Source organism: Ambystoma mexicanum, chromosome 6q, assembly GCF_040938575.1.
Source record: "Ambystoma mexicanum isolate Mex_15411 chromosome 6q, UKY_AmexF1_1, whole genome shotgun sequence".
NCBI classification, from domain to species: domain Eukaryota; kingdom Metazoa; phylum Chordata; class Amphibia; order Caudata; family Ambystomatidae; genus Ambystoma; species Ambystoma mexicanum.
Window position 1 is genome coordinate 681,638,068 of NC_090937.1, and position 20,645 is coordinate 681,658,712.

At 45.5% G+C, this 20,645-nt stretch overlaps 1 protein-coding gene across 3 annotated transcripts in view; it reads right to left on the minus strand.

Moving 5' to 3' along the window:
• MGAT4D (MGAT4 family member D) overlaps positions 1 to 20,645 on the minus strand; it is an 877,674-nt gene that overhangs the window by 100,235 nt on the left and 756,794 nt on the right. For all 3 annotated transcript variants that reach the window (XM_069631175.1, XM_069631174.1, XM_069631176.1), the window contains exons 10-11: positions 10,813 to 10,920; positions 3,254 to 3,447 (exon numbers count right to left, since the gene is read on the minus strand). In XM_069631175.1, coding sequence (XP_069487276.1) covers positions 3,254 to 3,447; positions 10,813 to 10,920 — 302 coding nt within the window. The remainder of the gene's footprint in view (positions 1 to 3,253; positions 3,448 to 10,812; positions 10,921 to 20,645) is intronic.

Consider the following 20,645-nt stretch of genomic DNA (forward strand, 5'->3'; position numbering starts at 1 on the left):
CCAGAATCCCTATTTTCTGGTTGCCTATCAGAGTACTCAGTCATTCTTCTCCCCGTCCCTCCAATTATTATTTCCCGGCCCCCCACCCCTGTCTGCTTTTACAACACACTACAATCCTCTCTATTCATTTTACGATAATAATTCCGGTCATTCCCTCGACCGACCTCCATACTATTATTTTATGGATTTTTCCTATTCATTTCACAAACCTTAACATTCTCACCTTTCCCAGTTTACCAGCCCCCTAGAACGAGATTTAATGAATTAGGAGTTAGAAAGAAACCCCTTTATTCAGTATATGGCCCAGGTATTGAACCCAAAGAAAGAACTACTTCTAATTTACCTGTGAGATCCTGTCCCGCTAATAAGTTCAAGCAGATTTGGGCAACACCTTGACAACACACACCATTTTCAACCCAGACCCGCGAAGCGTCCGATGAAAGATACATAAAACCAGGAATTGCAGCTGGCAGGTGGTGCAACGGATGACAGCGGTACATGGCACCCTCCTGCACGGATTACCAGGGCGGGGAGACGTGGTGGCCATCGAGGTACTGTCCTTGACTCCAGCAGAAAAAGGAACCGTCAACGAGTTCAACACAGCCAGTGAGTCGGAGGAATCTGAAAGTCAACCAGCTTGTATTAGGCTCAAGGTTGCAAGTGGGAACCGTAAGAATATAAAATAGACAAAAGGTTTTCTATGAACAATCTTGGCACCAGGGTAGTCTGGCGCCACGTGGGCACTCAGTCGAAGGTCTTTGACTGGTACCCTTCTCCTAACAGAGACTGTTGGAAATTACGAGTAAAAGAAACAACAGGTACTAAGAGGCCATGGAAGGCTAGTATAAGGTGTTGAGGTGGTCATAAAAGGGTCAAGTCAAATCCCTCGTACAATCGAAAGTCCTTGACACACTGCAGACATTACTGTTATTATAAAACAGCCATTTGCACCCGGCTGAGGGGAACGCTGTGCGAACTGTGGTGATAGGAAGCCAAAGTGTTATGGAGGTCGAAGCCCGGACGAGTGGGACCTAATCTGAACATTGTGCGATTGTTTAAAAAGACATCAAGACTAAAGATCATTAGAGGAGAAGAGAAAAGCTAAACAAAGCGAACAGTATTATGGGGGCAATTGTGAACCCGACCGAGTGATGCCTGCGAAATCATAGTGATGATGGAACTTTATCAAGCCTGACTGGGGGCTAAGGAAAAGCCTGACTGGGGCTAGAAAACCAAGGGAAGGGAATCCAGCAGAGTATTAAAACACCGACGAACAATTGTGATGACAAGCGTGAACTCGACTGAGGGATGTCCACAGTGAGTGGTTGGTCTGAACCTGACTGAGGGAGGCGGACGATTGAGAGACGGATCGGAGCTCGACTGACGGGGATCCCAGGGTGACAGATATTCACCCCACGTAAAGGCTACCAGAAGGAACTTTTGTTTTGTTATTTTGGCTTATCAGGACCTCTGAAGCAAGAGACTTTGCATGAGAAGAGACTTGAGCACAGAAGGCCCTGATAGTGGAAAGGGAACTGTAACCTCGTGCTGGAGAAGCCCAGGAGTGTGCTGCGCTCCAGAGTCCTGCCTTTTTCCTATGCTAAAAACGTGGGTAAGGGACACCCCGGCCATAACATCCTGACTCAAATACTTCTTTCTTTTCTTGTGAACATTACCCCACACTCTTTTGTAGCATAGCGATACGGATTGGCAATATGTTTCTTAGCACAGGCCCTTTTAATTGACTAGACTCCACTTGATGGTATTATTATTTGATGGTCGTAGCTTGCTCCCATTTTAGATTAGGTGTTTATCTCACCCATATTTACAGTTTAATAAACACCCTTGAACTGTGATCACTTGTGTCTTTTTTACTTTGATGCCATGACTTGCTTATAGTCCTGTAACAACTTTACCAACATGTTAGAAAATAGCTTCTGTCCTACGTTCCGCGATGCGCAAGAGTCGATTATGTATTTCTTGTTCTTTCATCCCAAACATAGCCAGGTCCGACAACATACGCTGACGTCGTTTTCTAGGTATCTAAATATTAGGCAAGGTCGATGGGCCGACTATTTTTGCTTTGGGCTACTTCCCCTTTATTGCACTTGTGTATTTTTGTTAATCATGCTTTGAACAATACGGGTAAACTAATGCCAAATTTTGCACAACATATTTTTTAACGGTGTGACTGTTTTATTTTACATTAGTATTGAACGTTTGAGGACCATTGTACGCATTCTTCTATGCATTATTTGGCACTTTGAACTGTTGTACGTTATGTTGTAATGCTTTAATTAATTTTTAAAACATGGATTATTATTTTTTTTCATTGCACTTCTCCGTTTTGGTAAAAATACCATAAACACGGTTAACTAAATAGCGTTTGTGAACTGGACTGACTAAAATAAAAATATTCAAATATAAAAAAAAAATTAAATCAAAATCTGTCAATGGATGGATCAATCACTAAGTACTTTTGAGATATATCTATTATATATTAATTGATTTGATCAAATCAGTCTAATGCAAAATGAAATATATGTTGAACAAATCAATGTATTCTCAATATTTTCCCTTCAGAGTATTACACAACAAATAATATGAATACAAATATCTGAAACTAATGAGGCGATTCTTGAAATGTACTACAGTGCCATCTACTGGGGAAGCGCAGTATTGTCAGACGTCTTTTCTTTGGCTTTAAGTGCAGGGAAATTGGGATGGGGAGCACTGGCAGATCCCTGATGCAAGGGCACTCTTTGGGCACAGCGGGGTCCATGCCCCGGTTATCCCCAAACCAACTGAAGCCTTTACGCAGGCTCACAAATGCGTTTGAGGGTGAAGACAAATCGTGCTTCTGCCTCCTTAAGCTACTAGTTGGCCACCCCATTCAACGAAGGCTTTGGGCTGCCTTTTGTCCCAACCCATCCAAACAGCAGCATGCCATTCACAGTACAGTTTTGCTTGCACGAAAAGTTTCCCGTTTGTACCTCATCATCAAAATACCTTCACAAAGCAATCTGGTTTCCAAACTGCACTGGAGGCTGTGCAATAACAGGTTCTAGCGTTCAAGGAAATGCAAAGACTGCACAGCAATTTTTACCCAAACCAAAACCAAAACGAAGTGGTGGAAAAGCAACACACAGAAATGGTGAGTCTTTTCCAGTGCTGCTCCACCCCGAACATGCAACCCTAGTTTTAATCAACAAAGTCAATGTGGCGCATCGTAATCCCAAAGCCTTGGACTTACCCATCTACAACTAATGGGTGAAAAAAGGTGATGAGGATGTGGTCCCCCGCGGCAGGAGCAAATGCCCAGAAACAGTCCTCGCCTCTGTAGGCTTTCTCCAGGGTGAATTGCTGGTATTCTTTCATGCTGGTGGATACTTTTGCTGATGGGTTAGGATGAGATTTGTGCAGCACCGCTTTGCCAAAGTCTTTATCCTGGGTAGAAGGAAAAATGCAAATCGACTTAAAAAAAAAAATCAGCTTTCAATAGAATTCTTGTATGCCTATGGAATGAATCAGCTTATGCACTACATATACTATGCAATGGCCGGAATTCCAGTACAGGTCACATATCTGGACTACAGAGAGAAGCAGACACATGTGCTTGTTCGAGGCCCGTAACTTCCATACCGTGTGGCTCTAGCGGGTAAAAAGTGTGCGCTATCTCAGAACCTGGCCCCAACTACTTTACCTTACTCCTTCTGAAAGTGGAACGCCAGATAATTACACAGTGGGGAATCCAAAGCGTCCCCTACTGGGACTAAATCATTAGCACCCCATTGTGGCACACCACTACTTTGAGATTAGCATTTTCCCAGGAACGGTACAAGACATTTGGCAAACTCAAAACGTTCTGACCGAAGTCAGTGCAGATAGTTCAAAGATTTTATTTTTTATCAAAAAGTGCGAGTGTCCTATATAATTATTAGGGTATTTATTAAGCACGGTATCATGTCAGAGAAAGGGGGGAAGGACACAGTGAGGGAAGCAGGGAACTAACAATGGGGGAAGTGGGAGGGCAGGAAATTTGGTAGAAAGGCATCCACCAACAACCAGGGGAGGAAACCGGACGGACTAGATCTCCAAGTCTCAGGTTACTGTAATTGTAAGTGGCTATTATTAACACGCTTAATACCAAGAGGTTTCTAAGTGCAGACCCGGGGATTGAACTTGTGTTGCTCTGCGTCGTCTTGCTTCCAAGGCGAGGGCGTTGCCCTTGAGCTATCCTCCCAGCCCTGGGGGGAGAGTGGAGAGTGTGTGAACCTGGGTTTTAGAGACCAGCCATTCCTTGGAGAGGAGGGTCTTGAGCCCCTTCCTGAAATGTAGAAATGAGAGGGAAAGTCTGGTGTTGACAGCGAGGAGGCTGTAGAGTCTGAGGGCGCAGACAGAGAAGGCATGTCTTCTAGATGTTTTCCTCCTTTATGTATGTCTTGGTATTCTTTAGTTCATCTCCTACGATCACAGATTTTAGTTACTGGTGCATAAATATGTGTTATAGACTGGGTTTGTGGGATGTACTGGGCGTTATGGGCTTTAGGATAGAGTTAAAACAACTGAGTGCAAACATTTTTAAGTTTGAGAAACTAGAATTCCAGGCACGTTCCTCGCTCTGGGTCTATACAGGCATTCGAGCATTACACCACCCAACGAGTAGAGCAGAATGGCTTGGTTGCCTCTCCAAAATCAAGACTGCAACACCTGCGAAGGGTTTTGGGGGATGCTGGACAACATGGGTAGTACACTATGTGTTCTCACCCGCGTTTGCAGCCACCTGCTGGCTGTGAATAGCTTGTAGAACCCTCTGCCACTTCTCTGTGCAATGGTACGGCAAACATTTCAATGCTCCAATTTTCGAATGTGGCATTACAGCTCGGGGAGGGGCTGTGAAAAGGGCTGGAGAACACGCTCAGATACTAGAAGTGATTATGAATGTTGTTTAATGGAGAGAAATATCCAGCTGTTTAACAAGGGTTAAGGCTCTCTCTTGGCTCAATGACTAGCCAATATTCCAGAGTTCAAATTAAGAGACTTGGTCTGAAGACAGTGTCACAAGGGCTTTCAACAAGGTGTATGGCATCCTAATGATTGGTATGGCCAGATATGGGGACTATAAAGCTATTTTAACTTCTCCTAAAAGGGAATGAATGGTGGATGCAAAAACTGAATGTAGATCAGAGTGGACGGTTGCAGGACATTGGTTGACTGTGGGCTTTAATAGGCAATGCAATCATTTAATGTAAATGCTTCTGGGAATGTGGTGCATTTTCCGAGCACAGGCATAAATAGTGAATGCAGCAATTGAAAGTAAATCCACCTGACATGCTATGGGGGATTTGGCTGCACGTATGCTCCACACATATTCAGTCATCTAGCATGTGTGGAGTAGGCCTAGAGGATGAGCCATGACCAGGTATGCCGGCGCAATGAGGGGGATGATCCGGTGGAAAAGGGGCAGAGGAGTCAACGGATGAGTGGAAGCTGAGCATGTTTTGAGGGAGTGTGCTCTTTAGCCGGCACAGCAAGGAAGAATGGGCAGTCGAGTGTAGTGATGTAAAAATGGCAGTGGGCACGAAGGCATGAAGCCCAAGGCGAGTGAAAGCCAACAATCTGCAAGACCTAAAAGCTTACACAGCTGTACCACCTCAGATAGTCTGTAGATTTTCCAGTTACGGAGGCAAAAATCCAGGGGTTATTAAAGTAGCTTTTCAGACCTTATCCAAGGGTCGTGCCAGGAGTTATGGCTCCAAAGACAGAGTTAAAGGCCTGAGTGCAGCAAGGGCACTTAACAAGGGCTTCAGGTCTATAATCCACGGTGCAGCACAACAGCTGGATCTATAAAGCTATTATAATCCTCCTCTTATTCTTCTTTCTCAAGAAAAAGAGTCAAATTGGCATGAATGGTGGATGCAAGTAATGCCTTTATAGGAAGATATAAGAAGCAGGTTAGCATTCTCTAGTTCCTGGGAGTCACACCCATCCGATGTTATTTACATGAACATGGATGCACAGGACTTGATGGTATATACACCTGCTTGGGCCGGCCGCAGAAAATTGGATGTGAGGCCGTATGAGGTTGTGCGGAATTAGCTGCATGCATGCTTCGAATGTGGTATTCTGTTCGTATAGCCTGCAGATTTTCAATGAGAATGCTTCATGAATGTGCATTCTTTTAGCACCCACTTGTTCAATATCTCTTGAATTCATGCACAATAAATCTGAACACAAAAGTATGTTCTGTAATCACTATCTGAGTGTCTTGTGGGCACTTCGGTTTTGAATTCATTTTCTCTGGGAACTTTTACTTCAAGTTCCACCCACGATTCTCCCCATCTTCACTTCCTCAATACCTTAGGAACTCTGGCCCCAAGTTCCCACATGTTGCATGTCTGCTACCCAATGAGCTCTCAAAACTCTGATCCCCGATTTCAAGCATGCATCCGTTTGACTTGTATGCATTCTTCTCCAAGTGCTCTAGACATTTTACTAAATGTTTCTCCAAAGGTGTGCTCTCTAGATGTACTAGATGTAGAATGTTGACTCCAAATTCCTGTGTGCAGTGTTTCTCCTTAAATTGCTGTTCTCAATGAATGGCTCTACCAAGATTAGGCCTCTGCCATTTTCTTCCATCCTGCGTTCTTCTCCATGGGTTTGCGTTCTCCTGTGAATCCATGGTCCGATTTGGATTCCATCCACTACCATCCCTCAGTCTCAGTCTATGCTCATTTGCACCCTTTCCTGTCAGGATACAAAACACTGGCTCTGCATCGCCACAGTCTGCTGCTGTGGGAGGGAGGGGAGCCATGCAGTATTAATGCAGGAGAGAGTCATATAGGTGCATTGCAGGATGAAAGGGCCTTGTTTGTCATCTCAAAACAGCCTTGTGAATATCCACACATCATGGCACTTTGGAAGCCGTCACAAGCAAATATTGTATGGTTTCTGCTAGGGTGATTCATTCAGACTTCACTCTGGCACAGGCCAGACCTTTGACAGCCAGTGTCGAAGATGCTACAATACATCAGATTTCCTTGCTCTTTCCTAAAAACCTGTGTTGGCATGCCATCAACCCCACGCACCAGCAATGAGAGCAGTAGTATTCCTCCCATTGTTAGGATGGGACTACACCTGTGGCACCACTTGAGATTCAAAATGGAGGACACTCCATGGTACGTGATCATTGGAACGAGGATGGGAAACATCAGGTGGTGTTCGGCTCGATTCAGACCAATTTAAATATGAAGCACAGTGTTTGTAAAGCAGATCCAGGGACATGGAATGCTCATCAGTTATGAATCTGAAGGAGGCAACAGTATTGGTGGCATGGAAAGCATTCTCAACAAATCCATTACAGAGAAAAGGAACTGTTGACAACTTAACACAGGAAACCCTGGCAGATGCTAAGCCTATGTGGTAGTGAGAGGTCTAGAAAGACAGAGAAATGGTAGGCAGGTGAATCCAAGTGGGCTTAGTTTGTGTTGGCACTGCAGACAGGTGTGGAATCATTCTGCAGGGAGATGGAGAACGCAAGAGCGGGAGAAACAACAAGCATGAAAGTAGTCAAAAGTCTAGAAAAGAGGGGAGAACAGGAGTGCCAGCAGTGACTCCACTGCAGTTCTTAGAGGCAGGTTTGTGGCCCACCCTTCTGGTAACTGACATATGATAGGGAGGGTCAAAGCAGCAAACACTAAAGTATGTAAAGATTTGATTATGGGAAGAGAAGCCTATATTCCCAATACCACTGAGCAAGAGGTTGTGCAGAGAATCAATCCAGTGTATTAACAGCACAGTAGGAATGTAATTGCATATGGCAATGCCCTTGAAGAGGTTTGCTGATCAATCATCCGGTCAATAACCATAGCACTGTTGGAGCATTAACATAAGTGTACATTCGCAACAGCTATGACGAAGAGGATCTGTGTAGATTTTCAGAAACGGAGAAACGTTTCATGGTGAAAAGCTCCCTGTGAAAGAGTATGAAGACTACAAGATTGCTTACTGACAATTTAAGTCCACGCCCAGAATCCATAGAGAACAATATGGAATGAGCAAAGATTGCATAGTGAAAACTTTAGCCAACGTTCTCGAGCTCGCTCATAAAGAGACTGAACACTCGATTATGGGAACTGAAATGCCTGTTCCCATAGCTAGGAGAAAGACACGGAAACCTTCAGGATTGAAAAATGGGCAATAATGTCTAATTTGTCAAACATTCCTGAGAAGGAGACTTGGCCCTTCACGATTGCCTACTGGGACATAAACAGGGCCAAACATTCTTTTGAACAAGTGACTGGTCCTTTCAAGACTGCTCATTTGCACCGGGAATCCCTGTTTACAGAACTCTCTGGAAAAAAAGACAACCATTCAAAATCGAAAATTGGGAACTGGAGTCCACTTTTAACAAGTGCCTGAAAGGAGGCTTTCACCTTCAAGATTACCTCCTGGGAACCGGAGTCCATGTTACCAGAACCCTCTAAATGAAAAGCACACTTCATGATGATATTCTGAGAACTCAAGGCCACATTGTCTGAACCTTCTGAGAAAGACTGGACACATCTAGATTGTACACTGGGAATTGAAGTCCAAAAGATACGCGAAAAGACAATGTGAAGCCAATTTTCAGTGCCTGGGAACTGAAGTCCATGTGTCCAAGCGAGCATAAGCAAGAGACCATCAGAACTGTGGCCAGTGACCATCCAAAGTTGGGAAACCTAGAACACCTTAGAACGCTTGTATAGAAACATTCTTTATACTGTATTCCAGGTCTAACATCTTCCTTCTATGATTTTGCCACAGGCTCCAACAATTGTAATGAAGGGGAACAGGCTGCCTTGCCAATTATAGGGTTTACAGAGTCTACTCCCCGATTATGCATACTAAATTAGGCAGTGCGTAGAGGCTGGCTAAACTATATACCCAATGCGGCGTTTAGAAGACAATGCATTTACATTAGCCTTAGCGAGATACTTCCTATAAACATGCCTCTGAAAACTTCCAGATGCTGTCCTTTGCTAGTATGCAGTCAGGGAGAATACAGATGAGGTCATCCTTCAATGTTGTACCAGCAAAACCTTAAATCAGAAGGTGCATTGCCGTAATCTGCTTTGTGGAATATGTCTTGGATTAAGGGCGAATTCTCGTGTGAAACTTTTAATGGAGCATAATAAGGAATACGAATAATTGAAAGTGTGTCGCACATGCACAATCAAAACAGGTCATAACCTTCGAAAAAGACGACTGGGTAGGCAGGATGGCATCTGTCTGAACTAAATTGGCCTGGACTCAACAGATCACATGACAGAAAAGTGCTGCTTAAAAATCAATTTTTATAAATCTCAAATACTAATAAGCCTTGATCCACATGCAAAGGTGTGGTTGTGGCTCCATAGCTGCATAGTTGTTCATCCCAGTTGATTTCCTTTGAGTACACTTTATGCTGCATGCCTTTGATTGGTGGCCTATGCAGTGAACCTTGGCAGCCGACTCCTATGGCAGAGCAGACTTCCACTGCATGCATGTTTTAGGTCACCATTTCAGTGGTCGCAATGAGGCTCTTTCTGTATGCTCCCCTTTATGCCCCTGAAGGCGCCTATTTCAGTAACTTCTTTGTCAAGAAATGGCCATTCAATACAGAGCAGCCTTATTCTTCCTACGACCAAGAGCAGAACCTATTCAACTGCAGCATACTACTTTGCCAGACAGCTCACCCTTTTGCAGAATTAACAACATGAATTCCCTAATACACCTGATGCACTAACAAGGAGTCAATCGTCTGGTGCATGGCTTACAATGACCCATCTCCATTAGAGTAACATCACATTAAAGGCGGCAGAGCCCATTGGGTATTCTGCAGGCTATACAGGAAGGTGCAGCTCGTCTATCTCCAATAGCCCTGAGATTCCCAGCCACACGGATTCAACTCAAGCCCCCGCATCTGGATGCACCACCGTATTGTGTGGCGCAGTAAGCTAAATTGTGTTTTAGACTTGTCAGATGCTCAACTGCACCCTCCCAATGTTACAGACAACCAACACACAGAGTTTGCTACACTTGCTCGTCTCCTCAGAGGCTGAATCATTGGTGGCTTCCGTTTGCGCCATCTGCTCCTCTTCATATAAGGAGAACCGGAGGTTACGTCATTGCCTTCGGCGCCTACTTCTGCCTGCTGCAAAATCTCTCAAGTAGTGCATCAATCAAAAACCATAGTTATTCCAGGTCCTTCCCCACATCGTCTGTGATCCCCATTATCATGACTCACATTTACTAGAGCACACAAGGATCTAATCTATGCAACCTCTTAGCTAGTTTCAAGTCTAAATGAGGTATTGCACTGATTATAATAGCTTTAGAGACACTGCCCGGGACCCGTACAGCTCAATTCCCTCATTGTGCTCAGTAATTTAACTTGGTCCTCAGGGCCGATTTGTTCTGTTGTAAAATTAAATAAATCATTGTTTTTTTTCTCCCAAAAGGTTACAAGTATCCTCTCTGTTTCTCACAAACGGGCACAGTTATAAGCAGGAAATCAATTGGCTACTGAATGCCGCTAAAGGATTCTGGGTCTGTTCTCGTGCAGTATTCGATATCTGCTGAACCTCCGAAAGGCAACACTGCTGTGAAATTAGCTTCTAGACCTGTAAAAACAACCTACTATTACGGCCATGCCCCGATTCCCAAACCTGAAAATAGGGCACAGAATGAGCATTTCTAATAGGGAGGACTGGGGTATTTTACTTAAACAAGTGGATGAGTTAGGCACTTTTAATAACTTATTTTAGTGGAAAGAATTAGAAACGCCCTTACTTTTAAATTCTGTATCTTCCCAGCCAGTGATGAATGCGTTCCCATGTGCTGGAAGAGCGATGGCCGGTACCGGATGCGTAGATTGGCCTTTTGTCTGTCACAGTGTTTCTAGAAAGAAGACGCAAGGAGATTTTGAAATCAACATTTTAAAGACACAATATGTTTCTGGAAATTCAAAAAAATGTGTATTCCAGATATTAGCTGCCATAAAGTAATATCAAAACGAAACACTAGTGTCTGTGCAATTGTGCGTGACATTTGAAATAGGCCAAAAATTGCAGTGAAAAGTTGTGTTGCTATAATTGATTTTGCACCAGCACTACGTTTGCCCTTGCAAAATCATACCTACATTGTAGAAATGTTGCTTCATTTAAAACAATTCCGGACTATACTGAAAATAACACTACTGCGTTTTTGTATATGTAAGAACAACCGAGATCTGCAAAAGAAATAGGGTGAGACATTCATAATATTAAGGACCCAACAAGGGTACAGACAAGCCCCAGCCATAACACATACTGCCAAGAACTGCACCCATCTACAGGATGCACCTAAAACCGAAGGCATTGCTGCCAGCCACAAACAAATGGATTACTAGAACATGCCTTGCCATGATCCTAAACAAAACAAACAATGTATATGCTGAAATGCAAAATTAATTTGTACACAGCTTGCTTAACGTACAAACGCAACAGAAACGAGTGGCCTTCTTGTATAAAATGCACAATCAGAAGCATTGAGGCTGCAGAGAGGTTTGACTTGCTGAATTAGCTGAAATACAAATCCGTGCGGGTGAACAGTGGCTGCCCAGCCTCATTCCAACGTTACTGTGAAACAAAGGAGGTTGGATGGCTCCAAAGAGAACATAAGATAATAATTCCCAAGTGCAAGCCATAGTTCTTTCAGATTAAGTAGACCATGAACAGCCTTGAATGCCAGGTGCTGACGAATTAGAAGCTTACTACTTTATGAGGTACGGATCGACTAAGTCTCCAGTGGCCAGAAAGGGTAACACTCTTATTGATATGAGCTAAAATCATGGTAAAAGCCGAGTAAACCTATTCAAAACATGGTCTTCTCGCACATGACCTATAATTGGAAAACACTCTCCATTCATTAGCTCCAGGCCCAGACAGGCACCGGCCTCTACTCCCCACAAATTCTCAGAAGAGACACCAACAAGGTCAAAAACAAAGCTAGATGCCCTGGCTCGTGGCCTAGAAAATAAGGGATGGTGCCTTATTTAATTAGAAGAAGCAGTTCCTGGGTATGCTCACCCTACCACTATTTTTGCCCATGTGCTGATGACCTGCCTAGTGCTCAAGGTTGGCAAGATAAATGTCAACCAATCAAAACGCTCAACGTGATGCCGCCCTTTAACTGTTGCATTACTCAATTACATATTGCTGAGATTATGTCTTTTTTTCTCTCTTTCAATTTAGGGGTGGTCTAAGGTGGGGCCATAAGATAGTCATGTCCAAGGAAAAGACTAACCCCTATACATTGTATATGTACACAATTCCCTTAACCAATCCTCAAACCCCGTCTTTTTTAAAACTAAGATTATGATATTACATCAGCTATGACGTCTTTTCCATTCAGATGGGGAGCAGGTGCAAGTGGATCTAGGTCACCTGGCCTAAGCCCCACCCACCTGGCACCTTCCAGGTTGCTGCTCTTTCCCCCCCCACTGAGCAAGCCCCGCCCACCAGGTGCCTTCCTGGTTGCAGCTCTTTTTCCCTACTTAAGGAGCTCTCCAGCCTCTTTTCCTTTGCAGATGGGGAGCAGGTGCAAGTGATCTAGGTCACCTGGCTTAAGCACCACCCACCTTCTTAGCCCCGCCTCTTCCTTCCTGCTCTTAACTCTTGGATCAAGGGCATCTCTCGCCTGTGCATCCGAAGCGAAGGCTAGACGAAAGAAAAGGCCAATTCCCGTTTGGACCTATTTGGACCAGGACCACCCAGGGCCAGGCCCCCTGCTCAGACAGCAGGTAAGCATGCACCAACATGTGTTTATTCCCTCTGTCCCCACAGGCCATCCCCACCCCGTTTGGTACCCCCGTGATCTTCCCTTGTACTCCCCCTCCCTTCTCGCACACAGGTGTTGTCAGGTGTTGCCTGTTTTGCTTGATTCTTCTACCCTGCTTCCCCTCCTCCCCCTCCGGCCCCCTCCAGACTACTTCTGCAGGAGTCTGTCCTGATACATTCTGGTTTCACCATCACCATCTTGTGGCCAATGCTGGATTTGACTTTTATGGACTTCATTGATTCACGTTGCGTCACCCTTTCTCAACTTTCATGCTCCTTTGCATCTTGTACTCATGATGGCCCCGAATCATGCTGTTCCCATCTTCATCTTGTATCCTGGTTTGCAACATTATGTGTTACTACTGACTTCTGCAATGGTATTCGCTCTCCCCTCTTGCTTCTCCACTCTTTTTTACTGCTTACTCTCCGTTCTCTCCTCCTCTCCCTTTCTACCTTTTCCTATATCCTCCCCTTACTTTCTTCTATGCACTTACTCTATCAGAATTGTCACAGGACCTAGTATGATAGCAACCTCGTCTGTCTCCTCCTCCCTCCCCTTATTGTCCCCCCACACACCTCCAGCACTATCTGAAATGTCGTTAGGCCTAGTACGATAGTTGCTTGTTTTGTCCCTCCCCTTCCTTTTGCACCCCTCTCCCTCACCTTTTATTTTTCTCTGGCTCTACCAGAAATGTTGTCAGGCCTAGTAGGGTAGTCGCCTATCTGTTTCCATGTCCTTCCCACTCTCCCTCTCCCTTCCTTATCTAGGTCTTAGAGCTTGCTGAAATGTTGTCAGGCCTAGTACGATAGTTAATTTCACATCCTTACTGTTCAAGGTCTGTAACAATGTCATTGTATTTTCCCTAATTCCCTCCCTTGCCTTGAAGTGCTTTGAAACACATTGTGTATAGGTGCTATATAAATAGACCATCTGTCAGACTCTGCCGCTTCCACCCTCCCTTTCGCCTCACCATGGTCTTCTGCTGTACTATCGAGCGTCTCCGTCTTCTTTCGCCTTCTCTCTTTCTTCTTTTCTTCTCCCTTTTTGTCTTTCTTCTTTTCGTGCGAGTAAGGGCCCTCTCCTCTGGAGGCCATGTTGCCGAGGTCTTGGAAACACCTGGCAACGAGGATTCCCTGGGCGCGTGCCCCTCAACGAACAGGGAAAAAGCCTCTTGGCTGAAGAAAACCCTGTGAGGATCCTGAAAGTTGAATAACAAGTGTCCCATTCCGGAGATAAACAGGATCCGTGGTACATAGTCAGCTGGGAGCAGTGATAGTATCCAAAGGACTACAAAGGCCAGAATGGTCCGTGAAAGATCCACTGCGGCTGTTGAGTGTAATTGAGAAGGTTGGATGAAGGAAACAGAGAGAGAGAAAGAGAGAGAGAGAAAGAGAGAGAGAGAGAGAGAGAGAGAGAGAGAGAGAGAGAGGAAAGAGATGGAGGAAAGAGGAAAGAGAGAGAGAGGAAAGAGAGAGGAGAGAGAGAGGAGAGAAGAGAGAGAGGAAAGAGAGAGAGGAAAGAGAGGAAAGAGAGAGAGAGAGGGAAGAGAGGAAAGAGAGAGGAAAGAGAGGAAAGAGAGAGAGGAAAGGAAAGAGAGGAAAGAGAGGGAGGAAAGAGAGAGAGGAAAGAGAGAGAAAGAGCAAAGAGAAAGGAAAGAGAAAGGAAAGAACAAGAGAGAAAAGAGAGAAAAGAGAGACAAGAGAAAGAGACGAGAGAGAAAAGAGAAAGAGAGAGAGGAAAGAGGAAAGAGAGAGAGGAAAGAGAGGGAGAGAGAGAGAGAGGGGAAAGAGAGAGAGGGGAAAGACAGGAGAGAGAAAGAGAGGAAAGAGAGAGGAAAGAGAGAGAGAGGAAAGAGAGAGAGAGGAAAGAGAGAGAGAGGAAAGAGAGAGGAAAGAGAGGAAAGAGGAAAGAGAGAAAAGAGAGAAGAGAGAGCGCGAGAGAGCCAAGTTAGCGGGTATCCCCGGGTAAGACAGGATAGGGCAAAAACAAGATCGCATGGCAATACGAGCTATGAGCAGAAAAACAAGGAAAAAACACAGAGCAAGACAAGGGAGGGAACATTGGCTCCAAGGTAGAAATCACACTAGCGTCTAACCGACAAAGTCATAGGTTGCAATGCGCTGGCTCCAACACACTGCCACAGGCTATAGCGGCGGTGGCCCTCTTGAAATAAACTAGACTGCTCACTAGAAAAACGTGAGGAAAACGTGCCGGTCTGCTAATGGACTCTCCATCGGTTCCACACTTTCCATCGGGAAGGCATGACAGTATGTCCCCTCTTTCTCGCGGGTCCCCTATGTTTGCCTGAATGCAGTCTGTGAAACCTTCGGATGAGCAGCGGTGTGTGCAAATGTCTCTTAGGTTCCCAGGTGCGCTCTGCATCGGAATATCCCTTCCAATGTACCAGGTATTTTAGTACCCCTATACTGTACCTATAATTGATGAGGCGAGACACTTCATATTCAGCTGGTTCTTGAGCTGAACTTGGCCTCAGGGTTCCGTCGGTTGTAGGGATCTGGTTGGTACACTTTGAGAAGTAAAGTATGGAACACAGGGTGAACCCTCTTAAGGTAAGCTGGTAGAAAGAGGCAAAAAGCTACATGATTGATCGTGGAGGTAATAGGGAAAGGTCCTATATACTGAGGAGAGAACCTCCCCCTATGCACCCACCGGGGCAGGTACTTAGTTGTCAACTAGACATGGGTTCCTTCTTTCCAAGGAGGATCAGGGAGTCTTCTCTTGTCAGGCCATTTCTTGTATTCTCTCCTACTCTTTTTCAAAGTCTCTTGAGCTTGTTTGTGTGTTTCTTTGAGGGTGTCCTGCAGATGGTCTAAGGAAGGTATCCTGATGGAGACTGCAGTGTTGAACGGAATGTGTCTGGGATGATAGCCATAAGTGCAAAGAAATGGACTCGTCTTAGTGACTGTATGGATCACGTTGTTATAGGCAAACTCTGCTAGGGAGAGGAAGTCATACCAATTGTCTTGTCTCGGACTACAGAAACACTGGAGTCATTGCTCTAGCGTGTAATTCAACCTTTCAGTCTGCCAATTACTTTGGGGGTGATACCCCGAAGAGAGAGCTCGCTGTATTCCCATCAGATGACAAAGAGCCGCCCAGAACATTGACGTAAAATGCAAGCCTCTGTCTGATACTATGGTATCATGAAGTGCATGTAGGCAAACTATATCTCTCAAGAATACTGTCGCCGTCTCTGGTGCGGTAGGGAGTCCTCATAATGGAGAGAAGTGGGCCAATTTGCTGAGGGTATCCACTGTCACCATTATAGCCATGTAACCACTAGACAAAGGAAGATCCACAACAAAATCAGTGGAAATATGCGTCCAAGGTTGTGAAGGCACGTCATTCTGTTGCAACAATCCAAGAGGTTTGGTGGACTGGTTTTTATTGGTTGCACAAACAGGACATGAGGATACATAGAATTGAACATCCTTATCCTTGGTAGGCCACCAGAAGAGGCGAGATATGAGCTCCTTGGTTGCTTTCTGGCCCTTATGGCCTGCTGTGGGCAAATCATGACACCATGATATGGCTAAAAATGGAAGTCTTGCAGTCGGTAGAAAAAGGGTGCGTTTCTTGAAGTACAGACCCTTCCGTTCTTTCAAGGGCTCCCCTGGTGAGCATGGTGGCGATTCCCGGGATTGCTCCTCTTGAACGTCTTGTAAGAAGGTATTTGTTACCGCTATGATCTCTTTACCGGCAAGCAGTAATTCCTGACCTTGATAGGTGTCGGAATCATCGCCAAGGATGCGTGAAAGAGCATCCACCAGTATATTGTCCTTTCCCGGGATATAAGTGATGCCCAAGTCAAATTGGAAAAGTAAATACGCCCAGCAGGCGTGTTAAGTGTTTCTAATCTCCATCTGTTGGAGAATGCGTAAATTGCTGTGATCAGTGCATACTGTAAAGCGGTGTAATGCTCCTTGAAGAAGGTGGAGCCACTCCTCACATGCCTGTTGGATAGCCAGTAATTCCTTCTCAATAACAGAATAATTCTGTTCACCGAGTGTAAGAGTGCGAGAATGATAGGCGATGGGATGTTCGAGTCTGTCTGGTCCCTTTTGCAGTAGTGCGGCATCTATGCCTCCTGATGAAGCATCTGCTTCAACGATGAAGGGCTGAGTCTGGTCAGGCTGGCTTAGTATTGGAGCTGTCATGAAGGCTTGTTTAAGGGACTGGAAGGCCTGCTCGGCTTCTGGATTCCAATGGAACATCACACCTTTTTTCAGAAGAGCAGTAATGGGAAGCACTCTATTGGAGAAACCAGCAATAAAGCACCTATGGAAATTTGATAACCCCAAGAAACGTTGTATATTTGTCAAGCCCTTAAGGGACGGCCATTGGAGTATAGCCTTAATCTTCCCAGGATCCATCTTAATTCCCTCCTTGAACAGGATGAACCCTAGATAAGAAACAGAGGACACTTCAAATATGCACTTCTTTGGCTTGGCAAACAGGTGGTTCTGTTGGCGACTTGCAAGCACTTTACATACGCGACGACAGTGTTCAGAGGGAGAACAAGAGAATATCAGTAGGTCGTCCAGTTATATTACCACAGTAGAAAACAGCAGATCCGAGAATGTCTTGTCCATAAAACGCTGGAATACAGCGGGGGCATTGAATAGCCCAAAAGGCATCACCCTGTATTCAAAGTGTCCCAGTGGTGTATGAAATGCCGTTTTCCACTCATCGCCGGTTCTTATGCATAACCAATAGTATGCTCCACGCAGGTCGAGTTTCGTAAAGATGGTAGAACCCTGTACCGCCTCTAAGACCTCCTTGATCAAGGGCATATGGTATCTGTCCTTTATCGTCAGCTGGTTTAGGCCCCTGTAATCTATATAAGGACTGAGTTCAAGGTATCCTTTTTTGGGGATGAAAAATAATCTCCTGGATAAGTCCATGTTGTAGGTTGCTGTCTAAGGATTCCTTGAGGGCCTTTCTCTCGGGTATCGACAATGGGTACATCCTCCCAAATGGTATGGCGCTATCTGGCACGGTTTTGATAGAGCAGTCTTCTTCTCGGTGAGGAGGGAGGAGATGTGGTTGATTGTCCTTGAAGACTCCTAAATACTCCTAGTAATGTGTTGGTATGGGAAGAATTTCAGACGCAGCCAGAGTGTCAACCTGATTCCGGAGCGGAGTGGAGTCTTGATGCACTAGATAATCCCGTAGACAATGTGTGGAATTAAACGGTATGGCGTTTGCGGACCAATCGATCGCCAGACTATGGCGCTGAAGCCAAGGGATCCCCAGGATGACAGGAAAGTGTGCCCCCTTTATCGGATCAAAAACAATGACTTCCTGGTGTTGATACAATGTCACCTGGAGGGGGTTTAGACTCTTATACAATGGGTCCAGCAGACAGAGGTGTTCCATCGATCCCTTCTACAGGTATGGATTATTCCTTTGCTCTCACAGGTAGTCAGTTTTCTGTGGCCCATGTTATATCAATGAAATTTCCTGCAGCACTGCAGTCTAGCATAGCGAGAACTTCCCAGGACGATGTGGAACCGTAGGATAACACCACCTTAAACACCATCAAACTGTTCTCTTCTGGAGCATCCATACACAAGGTCTTGTTGCAGGGACTTAACACTTGTACCCCAGACTTGTCCCTGTTCAGGTTCGGGGTATAGCGTTTTCCTGACGACGAGGTGGGACTTCCGGGGAGTTCCTTAACAGATGTTTGGACGATCCGGAGTATATGCAAAGATCCATATCTTTGTGCCGCTTGCGTTCCTCGTCAGTGAGCGGTCCCCTTGTCGCACTTATCTGCATCGGTTCTTCTCCGGATGTACTAGTTGGTTTCTCACTTCCTTGAGAAGGGTTTGACAAGGGCAACAGGGCTGGTCGGTTCCTTCTCCTTTCTTGCCGCCTTTCTCCCAGACGAAACTTGATCTGGAGCGAAAGTGTAACCAGGTCCTGGAAGGATGGGGTCAGGCGGTCCTTGCGAGCTCATCTTTGATTTCATCATGGAGTCCCCAATGAAAGAGTGTCTGCTGTGCCGAATCAGGCCATCTGGCATTTGTGGCCAACCTCAAAGACTGTAAGACTGCACGTCCTGTGTAACCTGCCGGTGATCCAACATGGCTTCATATGACGAAAACCGCACCTCCAGTCTTTCAAAGCGGGTGCAAAACATCTGTTTGAACTGAGCGCAGTTATTGATAGAAGAGTCCGACTGTGTAATTAATGGAGTGGCCCAGGCAAGTCCATTGTCTACTAAGTTGGACACTAAGAATCGCACTCAAGCCCAGTCAGATTCATAGGCCCTGGGGCAAAAGGCAATGTACATGGAAGATGCATCCAGGAGCTCAGTGTTTTAGGGCTGCCATCATACTTCCCAAAGGGCAAAGGTAGTGGGGGCAGATCACCATCCCTGACGGAAATCTGTTGTCTCAGGGCCACGTTTTCAGATCTCAGTGTCTGGACTTCAGTTATAAGCCCCTTGTACAGTTTGAGGGACGACGTGGGGCGTTACAAGCTGTCAGACTCTGGTGCATCCAACCTCCCCTTGGTCTTCTGTTGAATTATCAAGCAACTCCGTCTTCTTTCTCCTCCTCTCCTTCCTCTTTTTGTCTTTGTTCTTTCGGTGCAAGTTAGGGTGCTCTCCTCTGGAGAGAGGGAGGGGGAGACAGAGAGAGGGGGGAGAAAGAGGGGGGGGAGAGAGAGAGGGGGAGAGAGAGAGGGGGAGAGAGAGAGGGTGAGGGAGAGGGGGAGAGGGGGATAGAGAGAGAGGGTGAGGGTGGGGGAGAGAGAGAGGGTGAGGGTGGGGGAGAGGGGGAGAAGGGATAGGGGGAGAGGAGGAGAAGGGAGAGGGGGAGAGAGGGGGAGGGAGAGGGAGGGAGGGAGAGGGAGCGGGAGAGAGGGAGAGGAGAGGGAGAGCGAGAGGGCGAGGAGATGAAGAGAGAGGGAGAGGGAGAGAGAGAGAGAATATAGCGGGTATCCCAGCGTGAGACAGGAAAGGGCGAAAACAAGATAGCACAGCAATTCAAGCCGTGAGCAGAAAAACACAGAGCAAGACAACGGAGGGCGTGTTGGCTCCAAAGTAGAAATCACACTAGCATCTAACCGACAGTCTTAGGTTGCAACGCGCCGGCTGCAACATACTGCCACAGGATATAGCAGTGGCAGCCATCTTGAAATAAATGAGACGACTCACTAGAAAAACGTGAGGAAAATGTGCCGGCCTACTAATGGCATCTCCATCGGTTCCATACTTTCCATCAGGAAGGCATGACCCCATCATATCATTCATAATCATTGTTCTGTATTGAAACCTCAGAGAGCTCTTGAGACTTGTGTGCTAACTGCTGTCCCTGCTTTATGTGGATTGTTAATAAAGTGGGATTTGCCATTTAATTTGACTATTTCCATTTTTTGGTCACAGAATTTCCTGGCCTTTCTGTGCCGCTTGAGGTACAGCTTCCCGCTGGTCCTTTATAACAGGGAGAACATGAGAACCGGGAGGCTGCTGTGGAATCATTGTACATCTGGAAAAACGTGTCCCAGTGAAATTGACAAGCTATGGAATAGAAAAGTGATAAACTGGAATTTTAACAATGTGAGAAAGAGAATCACAAATAATCCTATAAGCATTAAGCCTTGTATAGAAATGACCTGGGAATAGGGGCACGTATCCAATAAAGCAAGATGTGGAGAATCTCAAAAAGAGAATCCTTTGAGCACAAAGTTAAATGCAGCAGAGCTCATAAAAGAGAAATGCTATGTAAGCCACCTCGGAAGAGGGAGAACATTAACTGTCAAATATCTCTGTACCC